This window comes from Pituophis catenifer, unplaced genomic scaffold (genome assembly GCF_029215685.1).
Source record: "Pituophis catenifer annectens isolate HBS135680 unplaced genomic scaffold, rPitCat1.0.hap2 SCAF_1, whole genome shotgun sequence".
Lineage (NCBI taxonomy): Eukaryota > Metazoa > Chordata > Lepidosauria > Squamata > Colubridae > Pituophis > Pituophis catenifer.
Window position 1 is genome coordinate 130605424 of NW_027256881.1, and position 24141 is coordinate 130629564.

The 24141-nt window shown below is 34.7% G+C and overlaps 1 protein-coding gene across 1 annotated transcript in view; it reads right to left on the reverse strand.

Moving 5' to 3' along the window:
• Positions 1 to 24141, reverse strand: part of PXDN (peroxidasin) — an 87550-nt gene that overhangs the window by 26080 nt on the left and 37329 nt on the right. Inside the window, exons 2-11 of the mRNA XM_070955067.1 lie at positions 23871 to 23942; positions 22451 to 22522; positions 16935 to 17006; positions 12195 to 12266; positions 8347 to 8418; positions 6915 to 7084; positions 5422 to 5539; positions 5100 to 5269; positions 3714 to 3986; positions 3010 to 3126 (exon numbers count right to left, since the gene is read on the reverse strand). Of these exons, the coding sequence (XP_070811168.1) occupies positions 3010 to 3126; positions 3714 to 3986; positions 5100 to 5269; positions 5422 to 5539; positions 6915 to 7084; positions 8347 to 8418; positions 12195 to 12266; positions 16935 to 17006; positions 22451 to 22522; positions 23871 to 23942 (1208 nt within the window). The remainder of the gene's footprint in view (positions 1 to 3009; positions 3127 to 3713; positions 3987 to 5099; positions 5270 to 5421; positions 5540 to 6914; positions 7085 to 8346; positions 8419 to 12194; positions 12267 to 16934; positions 17007 to 22450; positions 22523 to 23870; positions 23943 to 24141) is intronic.

Sequence of the window (24141 nt, forward strand, 5' to 3'; positions counted from 1 at the left end):
GAAAGAAAATAATTAAGAGGTAATGGAAAAAAAGTTCTATTAATATTCATAAGACTTTGTTTAAGTTTTCTGTAAGGATATTGGAGGAAAACACCTCCAATGTTCCCTAGTAACATTCAATTACTTTCTGAGAAAAGTGCCAGCAATGTTATCGCTGGAGAAATCAACCTGGGATTATGTCCTCTATTCCCATGTCCCAATAAATGATGCATCCAACCCACTCAAGACTGTTCACATACCAAACCTAATTCCACCAATAAAGCTCACTGACTAGGCAGAAGGCAACTAATTCCCCTAAAACCTGTTAAATTTTAAGCAGGAAGCTATGGATCTGAGAACAATAAGTTAGCTTCCTAGTGGCCTAAAGAATTCTCTTTACTTTCAGACAACTTATCCCACTAATGCTACAGTAAGGGGAAGTTTTCTTGGCCAACTTCTTTATTACTTCTAAATACGTTTTTAAACCTTCACAATTCCTGTTCCAAGACAGATAGAGAATCCTGCCTCCAAGTGGAGAGTTCTGACCTTGTAAATAGCCACAGCTTAACCGAAGTGCTCCAAGGACACAAGGATTTCCCCTATATTCCATAAGAGGTAAGTAGGAAGCATGTGAAGATTGGCCTATAAAGCCTTCTCTTTATCTCAACTGGAAGAGATGCACGCAGAGAGAAGCTGCTGTTCATCTCAAGGACTTATCTTAAACTTCAGAGAAGGGTTGGGAGCTGGCAGAACTTCTAAAAACGTTGTACATTTCAAACATCCAAGAAGGTAATAATGATAAAGATAACTCGAAAGTCTGTAAAACAGCTCAAAACTGACATGGCTGACAAGAAAGAGATTAAGAATTTCTTCCCCCATCCTCTCCAAGTCACCAATAGATCTAAAACAGTTATAACCCCAAGTGAATATCTTCCTCCTCTATTTACTTTCAAATATTTTCTGAAGAAGGTGTTATCAATACAATCTTTCTCTCCCTCCCTCCTTCCCTCTCTCTTTCATATACATATACACACACACACACACACACACAAATTCTGATATTTATATATTTGCACATATATAATATAGACTGATGGTTATCACATCAACCAGTGATAAATCAATCAAGGCATCTGAGTTGTGGGGAGGGTGGGTGGGTGTGGATGTGTCCCAAAAGTGGCAGAGTAATTCTAATTAGCCTAGAGCTCGAAGCTTGAATAATTGTTCTCTGCCAATGCAATAGGTTGGTGAAAAAAACAACAGGATCTTCAGCAGTGGTGAAATCCAAAAAATTTCCCTACCGGTTCTGTGGGCATGGCTTGGTGGGCGTGGCTTGGTGGTCATGTGACCGGGTGGGCATGGTCAACTTGACATCACTCACGTCACTCACTGTTAAGAGCCAGGAGCTGCACATTCTGAAGCACGTTCTGCCCTTCTGAAGCCCCCAACACTTTGAGTTTTCCTCCACCATATGCCTTGACTGCCCAAGCGAACCTTGGAGCCTTCTCTTGCCCTGCTCTACATCCTGGAGGGCCATGCATCCTCCCCAATCCTCTGTACAAACCGCCTGCCCCGTTTCTGCAAAGGCAGAGACCCCCCTTTGCAGGGCGATCCAAAGAGGGGAGGGGGATGCTGCAGAAAAGGCCGCCTTCCAGTGGTGAAATCCAAATTTTTTTACTACCGGTTCTGTGAGCGTGCCTTGGTGGGCGTGATGTGCCTTAGTGGGCATGGCTTGGTGGGCGCGGCAGGGGAAGGATACTGCAAAATCTCCACTCCTGGGGGAAGGATATTGCAAAATCTCCATTCCCATTCCACTCTGGGGCCAGCCAGAGGTGGTATTTGCCGGGTCTGTGAACTGCTCAAAATTTCCACTACTGGTTCTCCAGAACCTGTCAGAACCTGCTGGATTTCATCCCTGATCTTCAGCCATCTTCAGTTGATCAGCCACCCCTGATCAACTAATCATGAGATATAACATCTTTTTAGGCATCCCCATCTCAGGTAAGAGATCAGCTATACATCTTGGGGCAGTAAGAACAGCTTTCAAATTTCATTTGTACTATTTCCATGATATTATATGTGACACAAATTCCCATCTGGACTCCTTATAAGATCAGAAATAAGTATTTGAGCTTCATTTTTTTTAAGTATATTTTAAGAGAGTGGCAGGGATCATCCTGCCCCTGAAGAAAAAGAAGTGTCTAATGTTAAAATATAATTATGCTGCCTGAGACGGACAATGTGTTTCCCTTCACACTTCAAGGTACTTACAGGTCCTTTGAAATCTAGATTTTCTATTCATATTTTTTACTCCAAACCATGATTTTGCATTTTTTATAAATGGGCAGGGGATTTTTCCGACCCAGGATGACAGATTCATGCTCTTCTGAGCTAGACCAGAGTCTCATCTGCATATGAGAGGATGGGTATTCTCTAGTTTCCTGATTTATGAGCATGAAATTCAGGTTTGTTGAAAATTGATGCCCTCAAATTAATAACATGGATATATATTGCCAAGAATCTGTGCAAAGTAAGCAATACATATAGTACTTAAATAAAATCTATTTCGCATGCAACATGTGTTAGTAAACTGAGACACAATGAAAAGCTGCATGTGTTCAGTTTTCTTCTATTCATTCAGAAATTGTCATGTTAACCTGAAGATAGGAACAAAATGTGTGATAAAGAGAACGTGAAATAATCTTGGAGAAAACCAGTTCATCTCATAAAGTAAATGTAGCGGGCAGCAATATTTTCCTGAGCAAAACGTGGGACTCCAAAGGTTCTTCAAAGACTTCAAAAGAGATGTGAATCTCTGAATCCCCCTTACTAATCAATCTCTCACTTACTCACCGATAGTAATAGTGAATATTTTGGTTAGATTCAGTCACACCAAACTAATAGCAATAGCAGGGAAATAAATATTCACAACTTTGCTCTATCAGAGAAATCACTCCAACATTCCCATGCTGTGATAAACTACTCTGTGGTTTCTTGAGCCTTGTGTTTTATTGTGATCTAAATTCTGACCTCCTTTAGTCCATGCAATGACTGGTTGTGGATACCCTTGTGCCTCACAAGGGAAATCGACAGTCTGTCCTTCAATCACGCTTCTGTCTTGAGGGGTCACAGTAAACTGAGGTACAGCTGTGTAAAAGGGAGACAAATAATTAAAGCAATTTAAACGATATATACCACAAACATGTTTTATTTTGTATTCTATTCTATTGTAACTATGGAGTGAGGACCACTTCCATTACAGATCTTTGGCTAAACAGATGCAGACTTGCAACCATCCATGATTATTAAACCACTTGGGACTTTGGATGAAAAATAAATGAAAACAAAAATCCAAAGTAAAGGTATGACTCAACAGAGTAGAACTCTTCTTTGGATTCATAATATCTTGCTTTCTTTCCTTTTCTTTAAAGTCAAATTATATTATGAAGAAAACAACATAATCACAACCAGCTTGACAGATAATATGCAAAATATATTTGTAAGATAATAATGATATGTGAAATAGTTAACAAACACTCAAAGAAGCATTAGGACATTAACAAAGCTTTCAATATGCAATTCTACTTTCCAAATATTAACTGATTAATATGGGATTACATTGGAAATACGAACTCCATTTGGGGAAAATCCTGTTTGTATCCTTTAAAAATTTTAAATGATCTACAGGTTGGAATTAACTTCAAACCCAAATGACCTTTTAAAGGACTGCCTACCTTGCACAATAATGAAGGCAGTCGCATGGATGCTATCGAGACTGTTGGTTGCGAAGCAGGTATATTCGCCACCCTCTTCCTGCTCCACGTTCTGGATATACAGCCCTCCTGATGGAGTGATGGTGATCCGTGGATCATTCGGCAGAGGTGTCCTGTCACCTTTTGTCCATGTGATACGTGGTTGGGGGTGCCCAGCTGCACTACATTCCAGGGTGACGCTTTCTCCAACCAGAACTTCTGTGTTTTGTGGATGAATCACAAAACTTGGCCGAGCTGTTTAAAAAGAGAGCATGTCTATAATACTTTCCATTTGATATATACTGCTCAAAAAAATAAAGGGAACACAAGCAGAAGACATCTGAGATCTGAATAAATGAAATAGCCTTATTAAATACTTTGTTCTTTACATACAGTAGTTTATACACTGCTCAAACAACTAAAGGGAACACAAAACTACTGTATGTAACGAACAAAGTATTTAAAAAGGCTATTTCATTCATTCAGATCTCGGATGTCTTCTGCTTGTGTTCCCTTTATTTTTTTTGAGCAGTGTACTGTTTCTCAAACTTAGGATGGCTGGGGAATTCTGGTGTGTTGAAGTCCACACTTCTTAAAGTTCCCAAGGTTAGGAAACTCGGCACATGTACAATTATTTTTGCCACATTAAACAGAGCATCAAAAAAAGGAAATGTTTTTAAATAACAACTGCTTTTGCTTCAATATTATGGAATGCATATTAAGTTTGTTTATCATGTACAAAGAACTCAGCAGTGTGATATAGTTAGGCAGAAGAAATAAGATGATCTCTTACTTCTATTATAATTTTCTCCAAAAGTATTCCTTTGTAGCTGACTCAAGTCCAGTAAAAGTAATATAACAATAAGAAGAAAAGGAGAACTTATCTCACAATTAAAGCAAAGGTATTTGTCTCTCATTGTTATCTTAATTTAATTGGTCCAAAGTATTAATAGGGGTTTTATGATTGATAAGGACATTACAATAAAATATCTTTTTTGCTATCTCACTATCTAGTGAGATAGCTTGAACTATCTCACAATTTATCTGTAGAACTATTATACTAGCACATACAATGCCAGGATAGTGTAGTGGCTAAGGTGCTTAGACAGAAACTGGGAGCCTGAGTTCCAATCTTCTCTTGGGCATGAAAACCATCTGGCTGACTCAGGACAGTCACTTTCTCCCTGCATAATCCAACCCCACAGTTTGTTATGTGAGAAAAAATATGTACGCTGCGAGTTGATCAAACATTTAAAAAAAAAAAAAGATGGGAGAAAAATCTAAATAATGTATAAGTAGCAAATAGCTCTCTTGAACAGGAAACACATTTAAAAAAAAAAAAAGGTTGGTATTACTAAATATTCCTACCTGGTGAATCAAAGTAGCGCAGAGTTACTTCTTGAGTTTTAACTTCTCCGGCTATATTTTTTGCCATGCATTGGTAAATGCCTTGATCTGTCTCTTGCGTATTCTGAATCATTAAAGTCCCATCATCAAGCAAGTTTAATCGAGAATCTGCTTTCATACTGAGTTCATTACTACGGAGAAACGTAGGAGTAGCATTACCACTTTTCAATAACGAATATGTTCAAACCAAGAAAAAAAGGTGAAAACAGTTTTGTTCAGAAGGCTCCACACAAATACAGTATCAGAACCGTTATTTTACACAGGCTTTTTAAAACAATCTTACTTGTTGCGAAGCCAAATGATTTCTGGTTTGGGATTTCCTTCAGCTCTGCAAGTGAAGTAGACGGTATTCCCTGAGGTTACGTCCACATCCTGAGGCTCTGATGTAATTCTTGGCCTCTCTGGATTTATCAACAAAGCATATGAAAAGAAAGCTCTATAAAATTGGAATTTAAAAACAGTTTAGTTCTTAATTTTAAAATAAATCACTGTTTCTCATTGGTGTGATAATTAATATAAACATTGGAATATGCCAATTTATACAATTCCATAGAAAAGAGTCCAATTGCCCAATTTCAGATTTTCTGTAATCCTTGAATATTATCAGAGCTTCTGGCCTAGATGAGTATTTACCATTATAGAATAAATCATAATTTGATGATTAAAATAACAAAGGATTCCTTTTTTTGACATGCTTCTTCATCACATGACACATTGTAACAAAATGTTTATTTTCAGTATTAAAGGGTGGAAAAAAGAACCACGTAAGAATTCTCGATTTTTGATTACATCTTTAATGATAGCACTGCTGAGAAGGAGTTTTTGTACAAGACACAATGGAATATTTTCATAATATAAAAACACTGTTCAGAAGTTGAAAGAGAAAGAGAAAACATCACTCTTCTATCACCAAACTCCAAAAGCAATAACTTAATACAAAAGTGACAACCTATGTTGCTTGGAATTTTCTCTGCCCTAAGCACTTCTGAATTATTATGACTTTTTAATGTTAAAAGCTGCTATCATAGTTGTAAAATGTAGTGTCGTAAACAGATTAAAACACAACCAGAAAACCTCCTCTAGAAAAATTCCTTCCTTTCCAGTATAGCCTTTATACTGATAGTCTTTGCTTACCAACTGCTGTGACCATTCAAAGCATAAAAAAACAAAACAAAAAAACAAGCTTTGCAGCCAGTCCTTGCATTTATGGCTGCTACAGTGTCCTGCAGACTCAGGATTACAACTGCTTACTTCAAAACCAGCTTCTGAGAAGCAGAGTTAATAGAGAAGTTGGCAGCAAAATTGTGATCACCTGATGTCTCACTTAACGACTGTGGGGTTTGTTTAACAACTGAACAGGAAACCCATCATGGTCCACTTAGCAACAGAGCTGCTGGTCTCAATTGTGGTCACTAAGCAAGGACTTACCTTGCCCAAGACATTCAGTAGTCTTCTCCCCTTTTGTATCAAAAGACTTAATGAGTTGTTGGTTTTTATACTTATTTATTCTCTCTCACACACACACACGTTATATATGTATAATTTGCATTTTACAGTAAAGACAGGTTCTAAAACAATGGTCTCCAACTGTGGCAACTTTAAGACTTATGGACTTCAGCTCCCAGAATTCCTGGTTGAGGAATTCTGGGAGTTGAAGTCCACAAGCCTTAAACATTGTCAAGGTTGCAGATCCCTGCTCTAAAATATATAATCATAAAATATATAATCACTCCAAAATATGGAGAAAGCATATCCATAACTTTAAAGCAATCTCACCACAGTTAAGTTCTTCTGGTGTTATTGTGGCCACAGACCTTCCCTGGATCCTCCTTGGATATTCGCATGTGGCTGCAGCCTGTGCATGACCAGATTCGGCGTATGTTTTTAACAGCTCTGCCAGCCATAATATTTCACAGTCACAGTGAAGTGCATTGGAATCCAGACGTCTGGATAAAACAAGAAATCATCACTGTTTCTACTTACAAGGCTCAGCACTGTACATGTTTGTTCTATGACTCTTGTTTAGAAAACTATGAGATGCGGTCATATTATTAACCACAGTACAATACCTCCTAGTCACTGAAGAACAGAAAAACTCAAAAGCCAGGATGTACAAAATATAGTTACTTTATTGTGTTTGTATGCTGCCAAGTCCCAACAGACTACGTCAGTTTACAAAACAGATGCATGTGAAAACAGAATCCAATTCCTTTGGTTGTGGCTTTCTTTTCTGAATTAGGATTTGGGATATTAGAAAGCAAAGCCTGTGCCATATTAAAATGTGTGTGTAGGTGGCAAATGCTACCCCAAGGAAAATTTCAGTCACTTTCTAAATTTCAGTAAAGGAGAGAAAGAATTTAGGAGGTGTGCCATCTCTGTTGTGGCACATGCCCTCTGGAATAAAGACCCCTCTGGAGACCATCTGGTTCTCATAAGGATGATGTTCCAGAAGGCTTTGAAAAGCTGGATCTTCTCCAAGGATTTGGATTAGGATGGATGGACCTCGTGGTGGATGTAGTAGGCATATGGTTTGATGTCAAGTGGCCAGATCTCCTTTTGTTTATTCATCTTTTTGATATCTGTTTATTGTGGACTGCCCAAAGTCTGTCTGAAAATAAGCAGCACCTAAATTGAATTGAATCATACTGAAAAAATAAAATCAATAAAATAATCTCATCCCTACCATTTACATTTCATGATCAGAGCTGTGAAAATCCTACTGAGACTGAAAAATTCCACCCTACTCAAACCTGACAATTTTTACCACTGTTTCATGATCAGAACAGTTTTCTTGTAAAATCAAAACAAAACAAATTTGGAATAAAACTGAAATGCTCCTTCCATTTTTGGAACACTTCCAGCAAGTTCAAAATAAGGTTTCAAGGTAGGAAATGTCTTCTTTGTTGAAATATTTTTGAACATATCATCCTAAACAAAAAAAGAAGAATATGCATATATGTTATAAACAAATGTTGGAAACATGTTTAAAGCTATGATGCTTCTGTTAAATCCAACTAGTTTAAATATGAGTAATCGTGAACTCCAGAAAAAGCTGCTTGTTCAGAGGCAACAGAATAAACACAACCAATTCCAAAATTATCAGGAACTTTGACTGAATAATAGATGATAAGAAAAGCAAAATGTGATGTTTCATAAAACAAATGTTTAAAATACCAAGTGCAAAGTTTAAAGAGTTTTGTTTACTCACAGTCGTTTCATGGATTCCAAATTACTAAATGTCCCAGGAATTAAATGAGAGATTCTGTTGTTGTGTAAAAATCTGTTGAAAAAATTTGAATTTATTATGAAAAATTCAATCTTTTCCTATAATACTAAAAAAAAACCCCCAAGGTCTCTTGTTATATAGGATCATATTCATGTACACAAGGAACCTGCCTTCCTGCTTAAACTGTTATGCTAATAATAAGAATTCCTGCTGATCTATTATCATATTATATATATCAGCAGAATGCATATTAATGCAAAATAAAAGTGCTGCTTAGTCCAAACTCATGAATGTTCAGTACTATATTAAATTTTACTAGATTCATTGTGCTTCACCACAAATACGTAGAAAGCTTTAATTGAGAAAATAACTTTTTTGATGTACAAAGCTACATTACTGTTTTTATTCATGCAGAACAGTTAGCTAGAACTGTAGCATGTCCTGGTTAACTGTAAACGAGTGTACAGGTAGTCCTCGATTTAGTGACTGTTCAAAGTTACAATGGCACAGCAAAAAGTGACTTTTGACCATTTTTCACACTTACAACAGTTGCAGCATCCCCATGGTCACGTGATCAAAATTCAGATGCTTGGCAAGTGGTTCATATTTACAACGGTTGCAGTGTCCCAGGATCATGTGATCAACTTTGTGACCTTCTGACAAGCAAAGAGCCTTGGTGGCACAGCAGATTAAAGTGCTGTTAAGTAGTACCAGCTGCCTGCAATTACTGCAAGGTCAAATCTCACCAGGCTCAAGGTTGACTCAGCCTTCCATCCTTTCGAGGTAGGTAAAATGAGGACCCGGATTGTGGGGGCAATAAACTGACTTTGTATAAAAAAGAACACCGCTTGGGGGGGCCGAAAGCCCTACTAAGCAGGTATATACAAAAGTATGAAGGCTATTGCTTAACACATTGTAAGCCACCCTGAGTCTCCGGAGAAGGGCAGCATATAAATCGAACCAATCAATCAATCAATAAATAAATAAAGTCAATGGGGAATCTAGATTCACTTAACAACCATGTTGCTAACTTAACAAATGCAATGATTCACTTAACAGCTGTGGCAAGAAAAGTCATAAAATAGGAAACTCACTTAACAAATGTTTCACTTAGCAACATAAATTTTGGGCTCAATTGTGGTTGTAATTTGAAGACTACCTATATTTATTTGGTTTGTAACATAACTTACAGAATTCTGATTTTGAAATAAGACTAAGTTTTAGCTTAATTTAGGTTACATTCATTCCAACATGTTGATTGGAAGAAGCAGTCAAGAAAAAATGAACTGTGTGCGCTAATGTCTATCTCATAAACAATAAGCCAGAAATCTTCATCAGAATATTGATTTTTATATGCAAATAAATACTATGATTAATATGTCTTAGCTTTTATTACTTTAAGCTGGGTACTAATTTGATAGAGTCTACTATTAAGAGTAAGGGAAGTCATGTGCCACAATCATGGATTCCTTTAACCAGGGGAACTGAATAGGGTACTTGGTAGTCTGAATAAATTAACACATAAAGAAATACAAACAATATGGCTACCCAGACGGTATCATAAGAAAGAAGTAATCAGTACTGGGTGTTTTAAGTGAAACTTTGCAGTTCACATCACTATCCTGTTTGGATCTAGAAACGGAATACAGGTTACTGGGAGAAAACTGGAGGACTGACAATGGTTCAGTGAAAAGCAGACGACTGCAGCAGAATGATGTGATGGCAAGTAGACCATCTCTTTAATAATTCCTCTCAGAACAAAGAGAGGAACTGAGATCAGCCACAAGTGCTCCAGAGAGTTGCTCCTCTGGACAAGACCACAAGACATCAGTCATTGGCAGGCTTAGAGCCCTGGGAGACAATGGAATACCTATTGTGGTTAAAAATGCAGTCATCTCTTTGAAAGGATACTAAATTCATATACTTCCTTTTAAAATCACTTTTGGAAACTGCTTGCTAACAACTTTTCCACTATTAGAAAGCTTTAGATTGACATATTTTATATTACTGGGTAAGTTTTCTTTGATCCTTACTTTAGTTTTAAATACAAGTATAAGGTCTTTAATTTTTTTTAATGAACAGCAAAAGAGCAATTAAAACTTTGATTTCAGAAAGTTGCAAACAGTCTAAGCATTCTGATAAATTTGAAATGAAATTTTGGAATTAATTATAAAGAAAGCTTCCTATGGGAAAATGCTTTTGTTTTTAACTTTTTTTTTTTTAAAGTAAGATTTTAAATGTTGGAGACTAGAGGGAACTAGTGGGAAGCAAAGATTATAATTAAAGAAGAAGAATACTTACTCAATTTACTATTACAGAATGAAGTAAAAAATTTTAACATTGAACACATTGAAGGATATTTTAGAAGTTAATTTTAATAGCATCTGCCTCTATGGAGAGACTGCATCTGAAAGATGTTATGGAAGAGGAACAACTGCTACCTGACAAAATTGAAGTGGAATTCAAAGTAGATTTAAAAATGACAGGCTACAAAAATGACATGGAAAAACATGTTACACTAGACATACAAAATAAACCGGCTGATGTCTTTATAATTAAAAGGGATACACAAACAACAAACCAAGAGTGTTCTAAATAATTTTCCTATAGTGAGATTAATTAAGAGGCTTGTTAAAAGTTTTGCAGAATTTTGTGAAAAGGGATAAAAAGATAGCAAGTTCTATAACATATGGATTATTTATGTAAACTAAAATACAAGAGATTTACTGGTGAGGCTATATTAAAACTACAAATGGACTTCGATAAAATTGACAAGGGCTTTGAGAGAAAACAAATGTTAGAATTCTATGATATAGGGTTTAATGATTGCTGGATAGAAGAAAAAAATGTGAAGAGTGTTTGATTATGGTTTGTTTGATTATGGTTAATAGGTGGTTTCTTCTGGTGTGAAGTTTAATGGATATTTTGATTGATTGGGTGTAATGGTTTAATCTACAATATTTATGTTATTATTTTGGCATATAAATAAGATATTCTAATAATTTAACCAGAAGTGAGAACTGTTCCCACACTTTTGGCCTTCTGGAAGGATATTAAAACTTGGTTTTACTGGTTGGCTTGGGGTTCTGAGGGGCGCTCACCACTGGAGGTGTTTGAACAGCTGAGGAGGCATCATCCTTGTGCTGTTCATCTCTTAGTCCTGTTTCATTATACAGGGTCAAAATTTTGCACAGTCAAATTTTAATTACTTTTCTATTTATCTTTTTATAATCTGTAAGCTGCCCAGAGTCACCTTATAGGGAAGATGGATGGCATAAAATTTTAATAAATAATAATACTAAAGATTAAGATTGTTAGAAGTAAAAGAAAGGACTATACAGTTGATGAATCTGATCAAGGCTAAAATGGAAATCAGGACTGAAATATGATAATGCAGGATTTGTTTATACATAAGAGATGGAACATGGAAAGAAGAGATCATTTGCTATATCTTAACAGAAGATAAGTTACTAATATTGTTTACACTTCTGATGAAGGGGGGGAGTCATTTTTTATATATTTCCTTTTTCTTTATTCTTATTTTTCTTTCTTTTCTTGTTCTCTTTCTAATTTCTTTTTTTCCCACATCTTCTATGTTTTCATTCATCTAGGTTTTCAGTTTCTATAAGTTTTTATTTTTCTATTTGTAATCTTTAATAAAATTACTATTAAAAATAGGTCTGCATAGATCCTAAAAGCTTAGATCTAAGCCTAGTTTGAGCAGAAATTTTAATAATGTTTCCAAGTGTTATATGGAAATACCACTACTTGATAGGTTTTTAAAAAAGCTAATATATGGGTGAAAGAAAATGAAAAAGAAAGACACTTACAATCTTTCAAGTTTGGGAAGATGGGTGAATGATTCTGGCTCCAATGTTTCAATCTGGTTAAAGTGCAGATATCTGTTAAAAAGTTAGAGAGATTAAAAAATAAGAGGATATAGAAAAAGAAATAATAATAATAATAATAATAATAATAATAATAATAATAATAATAATAATAATAATATGATGATGATAATCCAAACTAAAATCTCTTTTTAAAAATGTTCAAATAAAGTTAGATCCTAGCCTCAGCTTTTGCCTGAAAATCAGTGATAAAATATAAAGACTACTTCATATTTATGTCACACTAAAAATAATGGTAAAAGATAACATATAGTTATATTATCAATGCTTTATATATTATGTATGAATAATTTTAATGGTTGATAAATATATTCTGCCCACTGAGATTTCTATCTCCAGCTTATTTTTTAAAAAAAGAGATAAACGAGTTAAGAAATTTAATTGTATGACTGGGATTTCATATCATATTGTTGTTGTTTGCTTAATTATTACTGAATAAACTGCTATTGGTTGAGTTAATGCAACAGGCTAAGCTAAGCCATGAAACCATGGTTTTCAAATTATAACTGGCTGTCTTCCCATGAAGTGCTAAGCCAATGCTAAGGTTTAGCATTGTGAACCAGGTGTACATTTCTTCTCTAGTCAGAAAGCTTCAGTTTATATATGCTTAGATATAAACCCAATTCTTCATTGCACAGAACATGAATTATACATAAGAAAGATTTACATATTCAAAACAACAAAAAGTAATCAAGTATAGGAAAATAATAGGAGCCATGGTGGCACAATGATTAGAATGCAGTACTGCAAGTTAACTCTGCCCATGGCCAAGAGTTCAATCCTGACTGGCTCAAAGTTGCCTCAGCCTTCCATCCTTCCAAGTTTGGTAAAATGAAGATCAAGGTTGTTGGGGGCAATAGGCTGCCATTGTAAACTGCTCAGAGAGTGCATTAAAGCACTATGGAGTGGAATATAAGTCTAAGTGCTATTGCTATGCTGTTGCTATAAAGCAGAATATGGAATATAAGCTATGAATTGAAGTTCAGCTCTATGGCTGAAGAGCTATGTTCTTATTTTGGTAGCTATGATGACAATTTTAGATATTATACCCAATCAGGATGGGAAAATATGTGGAAAAAGCATGGAAGAGGAGGGTCAATCACTTGTCCCACCCCCAAATGTTTTAAGCTCTGTTTTTCTTGTTCCCAATCTTACTAGATTGAACACTAATGTCTAAAAGGCAATTGTGCTCACATTTACCTTAGGTTTCTACAGAAATTAGAGGTTCTTAGCTAGTAGGAACCAGAATCCTTTTAGGATTCTTCTTGAATTTAAACAATCAGAAATAAAATCCCAACTCTTTCTGTTCACTGCAAGGAAGTCCAAAAGTCTAGGAAAAGAAGCTGAAATGAACATACCACATCTATGGAACACTTGAACAGGTAAATGAGGAGCATTGTTTAACCTTCAAAAGTCTCTTCCTAGTACTGTCACTTAAGTGATATTGGCTGCAAGTCTGGTAGATATAGGTTTTCTCTTCTCAGAAGAGAGAAAAAGGTAAATCCAAAGTAGAAAAATATAATGAAAATTTGCTAACAGTAAGGAAAGGTATGCAAAAGATATGCTAAATATTATCCACAGCAAATATCTATTTCCAAATCTTTGTGGCTGAAATAACAAGAATTCAGGGATGAATACAGAAGCCAAGTCTAGAAAGGATACTTAATTACTTTCATTCAATCTTTACATCTATATTACTAGTTAATCATTTTTCTTCAGGGCTTGCTACTGATGGAGAATTTGCAAGTTTCCACAGGGGATATGGAAAAGTCAGCTTGGAGTTCCCTTCTGCCTGTTGTATCCTGCCTCAACTATTATAAGAGGTACATCTCAGCCTATTTCTCTGGAAAAGCTAAAGATCAGGCTACAAGCAAAAGCTCCACAACAGAACCACCTTCTATTTTAATAAAATTACATACACGGTGAAATAGATGGTGTGGTGTGGTGTGGTGTGGTGTGGTGTGGTAATCTTAATGAAATCCTCCATGTGACACAACAATTTTTGTCATCTCTGTACTAACTCTGCAAACGAGATTCAGATTTACCATGGTTTTTTTAAACTAGTTTCCTTATTTGAGTTCCACCATAGCTACACCTGAAGTGTAGAAGATGTAAGGGGGTTTGAGGGTTTATTAAACAGGTCCCAAGATCAGAAACCACAACCTGAAGTACCTGTTAGGAAACAAATATTTGCACACTTCTCAACTGAGGATGAGATTCAAAATATCTCATTAAATTCATGTTACCATATAAAGGTGCTGTGACAGAGGGGAAGAAAAGTGATATATTATATTAATTTGAATTTGGGCTTCTTCATTCGTATCTTCCTGAAAATTGTAGGACGGGAAGAATACTGAAGAGGTCAAAATAAGCGGCAACTTTCTTATGTAAAGTTTTTGAATTCAGACACTTTGAAAGCAGAAGATTCATGAAGAACATTTGCCTTTCCAATCAACCTCATTTATGTATTTACTTCATTTATTCTATGATTATTAAATGAAAGTGAATAAATTCAGGAAGAAAGTTTTGTAATAATTGAGAACAATGAATAACAAAACATTCCTTGGGCAGTAAATATTCAACAGAATAAAGTCAGATTCTATAGAATGCTGTTTCTGAAAATTTTTATTAAGCTCTTACATGCAATTTAAAGTACTATCATGCATATTTAAAGATTGTATTATTATTTTCCAAAACCTGAAAAAATCCAAAAGGGAAAAAAAGGGATTTGCTTTGAGTAACGAGCATATTTTTCAAGTGTAGCAAAAAGCATACGCTGCTTTTTCCTTTAAACTAAGTATCAAACAGTCCATGCCAGAATTAAGCGTCTGGGATTCTATTACAAAGAAAATGAGGCTGATAGATCTGAGATCAACCTCATGAGAATGTCGCTGGAATTAAACCACTCGTGCTTAAAAATGCATTCACGGCCAATCTGTTAACTATTAACAACGTATTTTTATATCAATGAACTATACTAAATTTAGGAAGATTTTAATGCTGGAATATTTCTTCAATTTACATTGTGTGATGTATTTGCATGCTGTATTACAAGCAAATATTATTATTATGTATTATTTGGTTCTTTCCGAGAATGTACACGGAAAAGGAAATTGCTTGCTTCAACACATGCCAACTCCTGCTTTGTAGCTCCCCAGGGTTTGTCAGCAAAGGATAATCCTATGATTCTAGCTTGCAAAGAGAGTTTAAAAGGATGTTAAGGTAGGATAATATGTTAAGCAATAGACAGTTTATTGATCATGCTACTGGATGGATCCAAGCAAGAAAAAATAGGATGTCTGCACCAAAATAGAGTTCATTAAAATGCACGTAAGTCCTATGTAAACTATGAAACTCTTAGAAATACATATACTATTTTGACAATGCCAATGACGATAACAACAATTCTACAAACATGTAGACTCCACATGTTTTAAGAAATAACAGTAATGTAAAAAAATATACCCCAGAAATGATTTTGGAGATAATTTCCAAATGAAATATCTATGATTATTCTTTGGCTGGTTTAGCAATTAGAAAATGGAAAGTAGAGGAAAAATCTGGGAATGTGCCTGCCTATTTTCAGAGTGATTGGGATGGATTAGAATGAAACCTGGTCAGTTTTACGTTATACAAATTCTGACCATCCATTGCTCTTACTATGAAGTGATCAGAATTAGAAGTCCTAATCAATGTAAATGAAACCATTTTAAAATACAGCTAATTTGGTACAATATATTGTAGGCTCTAAAAATTTATTTTTCTAAATGATGTAATGACGTGCTCAAAAATGTTATGATGTTCATGATGTCACTGTAGGTTCTACCAGACACCTAGAATCATAGCTTGCTTTTTTTCAATGCCAATAAATTTACGGTGATTTGCTTATGCCCACTAATATGGACACTTCAAAGGCAAAGTCTTCCTTGAAGCAGCAGTTCATTCAAACAAGCATCATCATGTATACTATATATTATTAAGTGAAACATTTTTATTGGGATGGCACTAAATGAGAGAAATCAGCAATATGGAATCAAGTCTTTTTAATGAATTCTAAAGAATTATGTGTGCAAACTGCTATTCCTATTACCAGTTACTATTGTTGGCCTGCTTTTTTTCTAAGAGAATTATTTGCAATATTATGATTGAATCTATTATCAAATATACAAATTACAGGGTATAATTATCTTTTCAACACAAATTCCTACTCCCTTGATATCCAAAAACAGTTCAACCATTTGAAAGACTAATGGAATAAGCTGAATACATAAGATGTAGACAGCGGAGTATTTGTCTGGATTTTGTTTATTATTCTATGTATATTCTCTATTACTCTATTTATCGAAATTATAAATTGTTTGTAGAAACAGGAGCTCTAATTCTTATGCTCATTTATGTTTGGTGCTAAAATTATGCTTGCCCTTGAAAACTGCCACATGATTGTCTTGAAATAGAAATAATATATAAAATAAAATGTAAACACAGAGATGACATACTTGACAAATATGCTTTCTGCATGCCAGTGATTGCAACCATACTGGACCATAAACCCATTCCGTGCAACCATGCAAGAAGACATGCAGACAAGAAATACCGGAAAACGTGCACTTTTTCTCTGAGGCAACCAAACAGATGACAGCACAGTAGAGAAAAGGCACTTACAGTTGTTCTAGAGAGGCAAGTCCTTTAAATGCTTGCCTGTCAATTGACTGGATTTCATTCTTGTACAAATAGCTGAAACAAGAAATAATCAGTAATATTAGTATACACAAACAAGTGTTACATTAATGCGTGAAGGAATTAAGTTGAAATGTGAGGACAGTTTTTCAAATACACAATGGAAAGCAACAAAACGAGACATGTATACACAACAGAACACTTTTTATTTGAGAGCGTTGGTCAGAAGCTTTAGGGTACAAACAGAAAACCGTGCTGGACTTCAAATGTGATCACCAAGTAGCTTTCAATTCTATTTGAGAAGACAACTTCAGGACAAGCCTGGGAATTATCCTGACATAGAACTAAGATAAAGATGACTAAAGCTTCCATCTGTGTGATTACAGAAGTACATACACAAATTCACAGGACTAGGGTAATTTATGTCAATCTCTTGTAATCATGTTTCTAGTACTGTTCAATATGAATTTTCCCTGAACTAATGGATTTTTAGTTGTTTCTCTTCAAAACATTAATAATTTGACAAGTTCAAATAAATACGTTATCAGATATGTAGCATAACAATTCTATCAAAATAATTAACTTTTAATCTTAAAAGTTAAAGAAATCACAGAACAAAAAATGTCATTGGGGAGAATTTAGGAAGTCAACTAACAAATGTAACTGTACAAGAGTCTGATTATTAAAAGAGTACAATTTTGCCACAGGAGTGTATGAAAACCTCTGACATGATATAAAATATGATAATACAAATGAAAAATAAATTGATATCATAAGAAGCATAATGAAAACAGTTAATGGTGGGCACAATCACAACCCTTTTGTATTTATTAACTAGACTGATTGTTCAATCATACCAATAAAATAATTTACAGATAATTTAATGCTAAATAAATATAGCAGCACAGTAGTTTCCAGAAATGAAAGATTTGTTTATCAAGTCTAGCTTCTTTAATGTTTTAAAACATGTTGGTAATTATGTTTGGGGTGGGTTTTTTTCCCATAGAATTGTAAATGTTTTTCTGTCCTGCTGACAGAATATTAAACAATTGGGATAGTATTAAAATATTTCTATCTCAAAATAGTTAATTACGTACTGAGGCTGTTCTGCTATCTGAAAAACTCAATTCCAAGTTTATATAAATACATTTATCTAAAAGATTCATTACAGTGTTTTATGACTTTTGCAGACTATAGCATTTCCCTAATATTAGTACCATCAGGACAATGATATATAAAATGATGTGATATTAATATTATATTTAGAATAAAAGCAGCAGTCAATAGGAATGGCTGGAGAGGTAGGTGAAGTTCTATTCAGCTTCTGGAAAGGAAAACAGATTAAACAGAGAATTTTTATCATAGTATATATGTTAATCGGTTGTCTAATATCACTGTCACACCTAATGTTTTATGAATAGCAACTGTCATTATATAACATTATATACTTTATATTCATTTCCCTATGATGTTATTATTCATTAATCTGCAACCTGAAAAACTCTTTCTTTCTCAGGTTAACAAATGAAAAATCTGAGGAAATGGGCTATAAACCAAGAAAGATTAGAAATACATTTTCTGGCATTTAAAATATTTTTGTACATTTTTATATATTCAATTCAACCAATTTAATTCAAATCTCCTGCTGTAGAATACGCTGTATTCTACAATTCAAATACGCTGTAGAAATAGAAGGATTTTAAGGGAAGAAAAGGAATATTTAGAAACAAGAATAAAATCATTTACATTATTGTCATATTGGATTTAAATTTCTGAAAACTTATTCTAAAGGGAAAATTCTACTATATTCAGTTTAAAAAAAAACATTATGCCATTTCTTTGAATTATGATAATTTAATTGCAATCTTGTATCTAAGATTCAGCATTTGAATAGTTAAAAATACCAATTACCGTAACTAAACAAATATTGTGCAATACTTTTAAAGATTCTAGGGATCTTTCCCTAGCTCTCTATAACAACTTTGTGACATGACTTTTATGTCACATCGTATATCACAGATATGTGAAGATTGCTATCCTATCTCCCACCAATGATATCTTCTATCATAGACTAAATACACCTAGGTTCTTTACTTGTTTTTCATAAACTCTCATCAACTTGACAGACCTCCACTTTGAATGGAAGAGGGTCTCCTGCTTGCTCAGGTGATTGCAAGGTCCCCCCCCCCAACTCTGTTATTCTGAAATGTGATACCCAGAACTGGCTACTGTATTCTACAATAAGTGGAGTCTGAATGGAACAACTACTTCCTATGATCGGGAAAGAGGCTCTTATGTATACCTCAAAATATCTATTGGATAATTGCATCATGTTACTGGCTTATATTTAAGTTACGGTCTACAAGGACATCCAGATCTCTTTCTATACCCTGTCAAGCTTTGTTTTCCTCATTTATTCTCCACTTATGTCTTCTATTTTTCCTACCCAGGTAACAGAACTTAATATTTCTCCTTATTAAATTCAATCATATTCTTTTCAGCCTAATGTTCTACATCTACATTTAAATTTTCTCTCCTCTGAAGTATTAGCCACCACTCCCTAACTTTGGAACTATATTAACTCTGGAGATTTGATAGCAGTTTCAAATTCTCTAAGTAATTTATAAAAGTATGGAACTGCACAGTGCCCAGACAGAGTCATATGGTACTTCACTTGATATTTCTCTCCAAGATGCTGTTGGTCTATTACTGAGCATTCTATGGAAGAGATTATTGAACAAATTGTGAAATTATCTAGCCAATTTACCATTATACAGGTTTTTTTTTGTCAATCAAAGTTCAGTTCTTACTATATTTTCTTATAAAAATATAAATTAGATAAAGTAATAGGAATGGATACATGAGTGGAGTTCCAAGGGACATTTCATTCCACTTAATGTTCTACAGAAATGGACTTGAAGCACCCCAATGAAGAAATGTGGTCATCTGCTTCTAAGAGATGGCACAGAAAGTATGATACACCATTATCAACTCAATCAGATGTTGAAAAGGTAAAAAGTACTCATTTTGAATATACTTTCGAAATGCAAATATATTGAGAACCATATCCATGATAGTACACCAGTCACTTCAGAGTAAGAGAACAGCAAACAGAATTTTTTTGTACATTTGTATGAAAATAAAAGGAAAAGGAAATAATTGCTATATAATTGCATGCATTTGCCATAGAGTACCATACTAGACAGAAGATTAGTATTATACTTTCCTAGATCAGATTACCAATTTCTGCAATGAGAGATTTCCATTATTCTGTTGAAAATATAGAGGAGCTAGTAAATTTCTGATTTGATCTGCTAACAAATTCACCTTTTTGCAGGTAGGCCAATAAACTGGAAGATCAGCTATCACAAAATTTCTTTCACTAATATGGAATAATTGGTTGGAAAGTAGTGGTCTGAAGTGAATATTTCACCTTGAGATTTAGGATATTAAGAAAATAAAAAACTGAGATATTAATGATTTTTTCCCCAGCCCAACAGATGTAAATATTCAAGAAGAATGAAATTCAAGACAAATAGAAGTTTCTTTAAAATGTGGAATTTCAAGCTATTCCAGTGAGAAAGACAAATGTGGTACAGGTAACAAAATCAGTGTGTCTGTGTAAGGAGGTTAGTAAGCAGTCTATATTTAAACAAGCCACCTTTGAAAATAGAAGGAAGGAAAGGTTTCATTTCTGAAGAATCTACTTCCCACAGACACATTCATTCAACAAATTCATTCCCAGATCTCCCATGTTGAGCAGGGAGATCTAATAGGAAGTTTTATCCAATTTACTGCTTACTTCTTTCTTAGGGTCCCTCATCATGCAAATAATTTTATTTACATTCAAATGTAAAATTCGTTTTCTTTCATATATTCTGGCCATGGAGCTGATTTCTAATTTTCATCTTTGCAATGTTATCATTGAAGGAGAATGAACTACTCTCATACCCTAACTGAAAAACCATAAATGGAAAACTCAGAAATCCACATAACATAGTTTGAGGTTGCTATGATATCGTAACATTAATATTAATATGATGTTGTTGTTGTTAGTTGTGAAGTCATGTCTGACCCATCATGACCCCATGGACAACGTTCCTCCAGGCCTTCCTGTCCTCTACCATCCTCTGGAGTCCATTTAAGCTCACACCTACTCCTTCAGTGACTCCATCGAGCCACCTTGTTCTCTGCCATCCCATTCTTCTTTTGACCTCAATAATTCCCAGCATTAGGTTCTTCTCCAGTGAGTCCTTCCTTCTCATTAGGTTGCCAAAGTATTTTGAGTTTCATCTTCAGGATCTGGCCTTCTAAAGAGCAGTCAGGATTGATCTCTAGGACTGACCGGTTTGATCACCTTGCAGTCCAAGGGACTTGCAGGAGTCTTCTCCAGCACCATAGTTCAAAGGCCTTAATTCTTTGGTGCTCAGCCTTTCTTATGGTCCAACTTTCACAGCCATACATTGCAACTGGGAAAACCATAGCCTTGACTATATGTACTTTTGTTGGCAAGGTGATGTCTCAGCTTTTTAGTAAACTATCTAGATTTGCCATAGCTTTCCTCCCCAGGAACAAGTGTCTTTTAATTTCTTGGCTGCAGTCCCCATCTGTGGTGATCTTGGAGCCCAGGAAAATAAAATCTGTCACTACCTCCATTTCTTCCCCATCTATTTTCCAAGAATTGAGAGGGGCAGATGCCATGATCAACATTTTCTTAATGTTGAGTTTCAAGCCAACTTTTGCACTCTCCTTCTTCACCCGCATCAAGAGGCTCTTTAGTTCCTCTTCACTTTCTGACATTAGAGTGGTATCATCTGCATATATGAGGCTGTTGATATTTCTCCCGACAATCTTAATTCCAACTTTTGATTCATCTAGCCCTGCCTTTCTCATGATGTACACTTAGCTATTACTTTTTACTATGATTGTAAATTAAGCTTTTACTATGCTTTGAAAATACTATGCTACAAACATTAAGTCCTTAAGAAATAAGACTAAATATTATCTTTATTAATAGAAAAATCCGCAGAAAAGTTAAGAAAAATCTACAATAATCCTAGCCCTTTTTTGACATCTAAAGCTCTTTGGGGTTTTCACACTGTGTAATTGGTCTGTGGAAATTCTGAAGTGCATTTTGCTTTAGTGAAGATATGAGTGAACTTTTGCCTTGAAGCTAATTCACAAAACAGCATAGATGGTACATCTAAAAGTGAAGAGGTATTGCTTTGCAAACCTTCCTCAACATCCCAATAAGTTTCAAAAGCCAAGAGACTTCTGGATGTACACAGCTCTTACAAAGAAGCTTTCTGCAGCTTGGGAAAACGTTTATAAGTGCTAAGAAGAGGTTGCCGTCTGTAGTACTTCTGGCTACAGCAAAGACAAGAAGGAGGCTTAAAAGAAACCAAAGAATCCTTGATTAAGCAAACAATAGTCAACATGCACAGACCTAGTGCACAACACAATTTAAATCAATATATCTCTGAGAATATGTTTGCACTTACAGATATTTTAGATTTTCAAGGTCTTCAAACGCTTCAGTTGGTATTCTTTTAATGTGATTATTGTTGAGGAGTCTAGGATATAAAACAAAAAGAGGTATTTTTTTTCCACTGAAGAACTGCAATAATTAATTACAAAATAACAATAACAGAGTTTTCTTTAAATGATTTATTGAAAAAAAAGAAGTATGGACCAGATACTTTATTCTAAAATATCAATCTCAACACCTCTTTTTCAGAAAGATAACTAGAGTATGCTGTTACATTCCATGGCAAAATTACTACTATTGCTCTCTGAATATTATCATCTGATGGGAATATCGGAAAATTGAAAAGCTTGCTCACTTATTAGTAACAATTTGGTTAGCCTAACTTAAGTATGCTTTCTATTTTGGCCATTGTGTTTTCTATTAATATTGCCTACTGTAGCTGTAATGTAATGCATATGGTGGCTTGGACTTCAAATAATTGCTGCCCCAACAAATCTGGAGAACACCAGATAGGGAAAGCTGAAATAAAATCTATCAATACAGTAGTCCTTGATTTATGGCTACAATTGAGCCCAATTTTCTGTTGCTAAGTGAGACATTGTTGAGTGACTTTTGCCCCATTGCATGACCTTTCTTGCCACAGCTGTTAAGTGAATCATTGTGGTTCTTAAATCAGTTAACACCATTGTTAAGTGAATCTGGTATTTCTCATTGACTTTGCTTGTCAGAAGTTTACAAAAGGTGATCACATGATCTCCAAGACACTGCAACCCTCATAAATATGAGTCAGTTGCCAAGCATCTGAATTTTGACCACATGACCATGGGGATGCTGCAATGGTTGTAAGTGTGAAAAATGGTCATGTCACTTTTTTTAGTGTCATTGTAACTTCAAACGGTCACTAAATGAAGTTTGGAAGTCGAGGACTACCTGTACTATGAATTAGATGAGCAAGTTCTGATAAGTCTTTGGGGAACTAACAGTAGGAATGAGAATATACACTATTTCTGCTATCTTTAGAAAGGCCTATGTGGAAACACTGCATTAATATTTTCAAAAATTCAAAATATTCAAAAAATATATTGCACTTTTTGGTTTAGGTAAAAGTGCCAAGAGATGGATAGATTTTGGTGGATCCCTAGAATATCTGTTGTGGACCAGTGGCTGTCAATTCTTTTACATGATTGGAAATTAGATAAATTTATATGGAAGTCAACAAAAATTACAGATAACTAGATTTCTTATGTTCTTTCATGTGGATTCCACAAAACACTGACTAAATTTAAAATATTTAAAACTCTAGTCAGAAATCAAAATAAGGAAAACTGAATGTACATGAAACAAGTCTTACTAGTCTTAATGAGACAAAATACAAATAAAAATGGTTAACAGTTTACAAAAGGAAAAAAAAGTTGTAAGAAAGATAAACTTACAATGTGTTCAAATTTTTAAGCCTTCTAAATGCACCAGGCTGGATTTCTTTAATTCGATTGAACCGAAGATCTCTGTTAGGGAAAGGAGAAAAAAATTCCTTGATTACTGTCGTATCTTTTATCGTTAACATTTCAACAAGTTGAAAATAAACATTGGGTAATAATGTTTTATATCCTTCTCGATGGCATTTCTCTCTAATTAAAGCAAAAAAGGGGGAGGGGGAGTGTGGTATGCAAAAAAAATTCTCCAGAATTCCAGATTATTCTATTT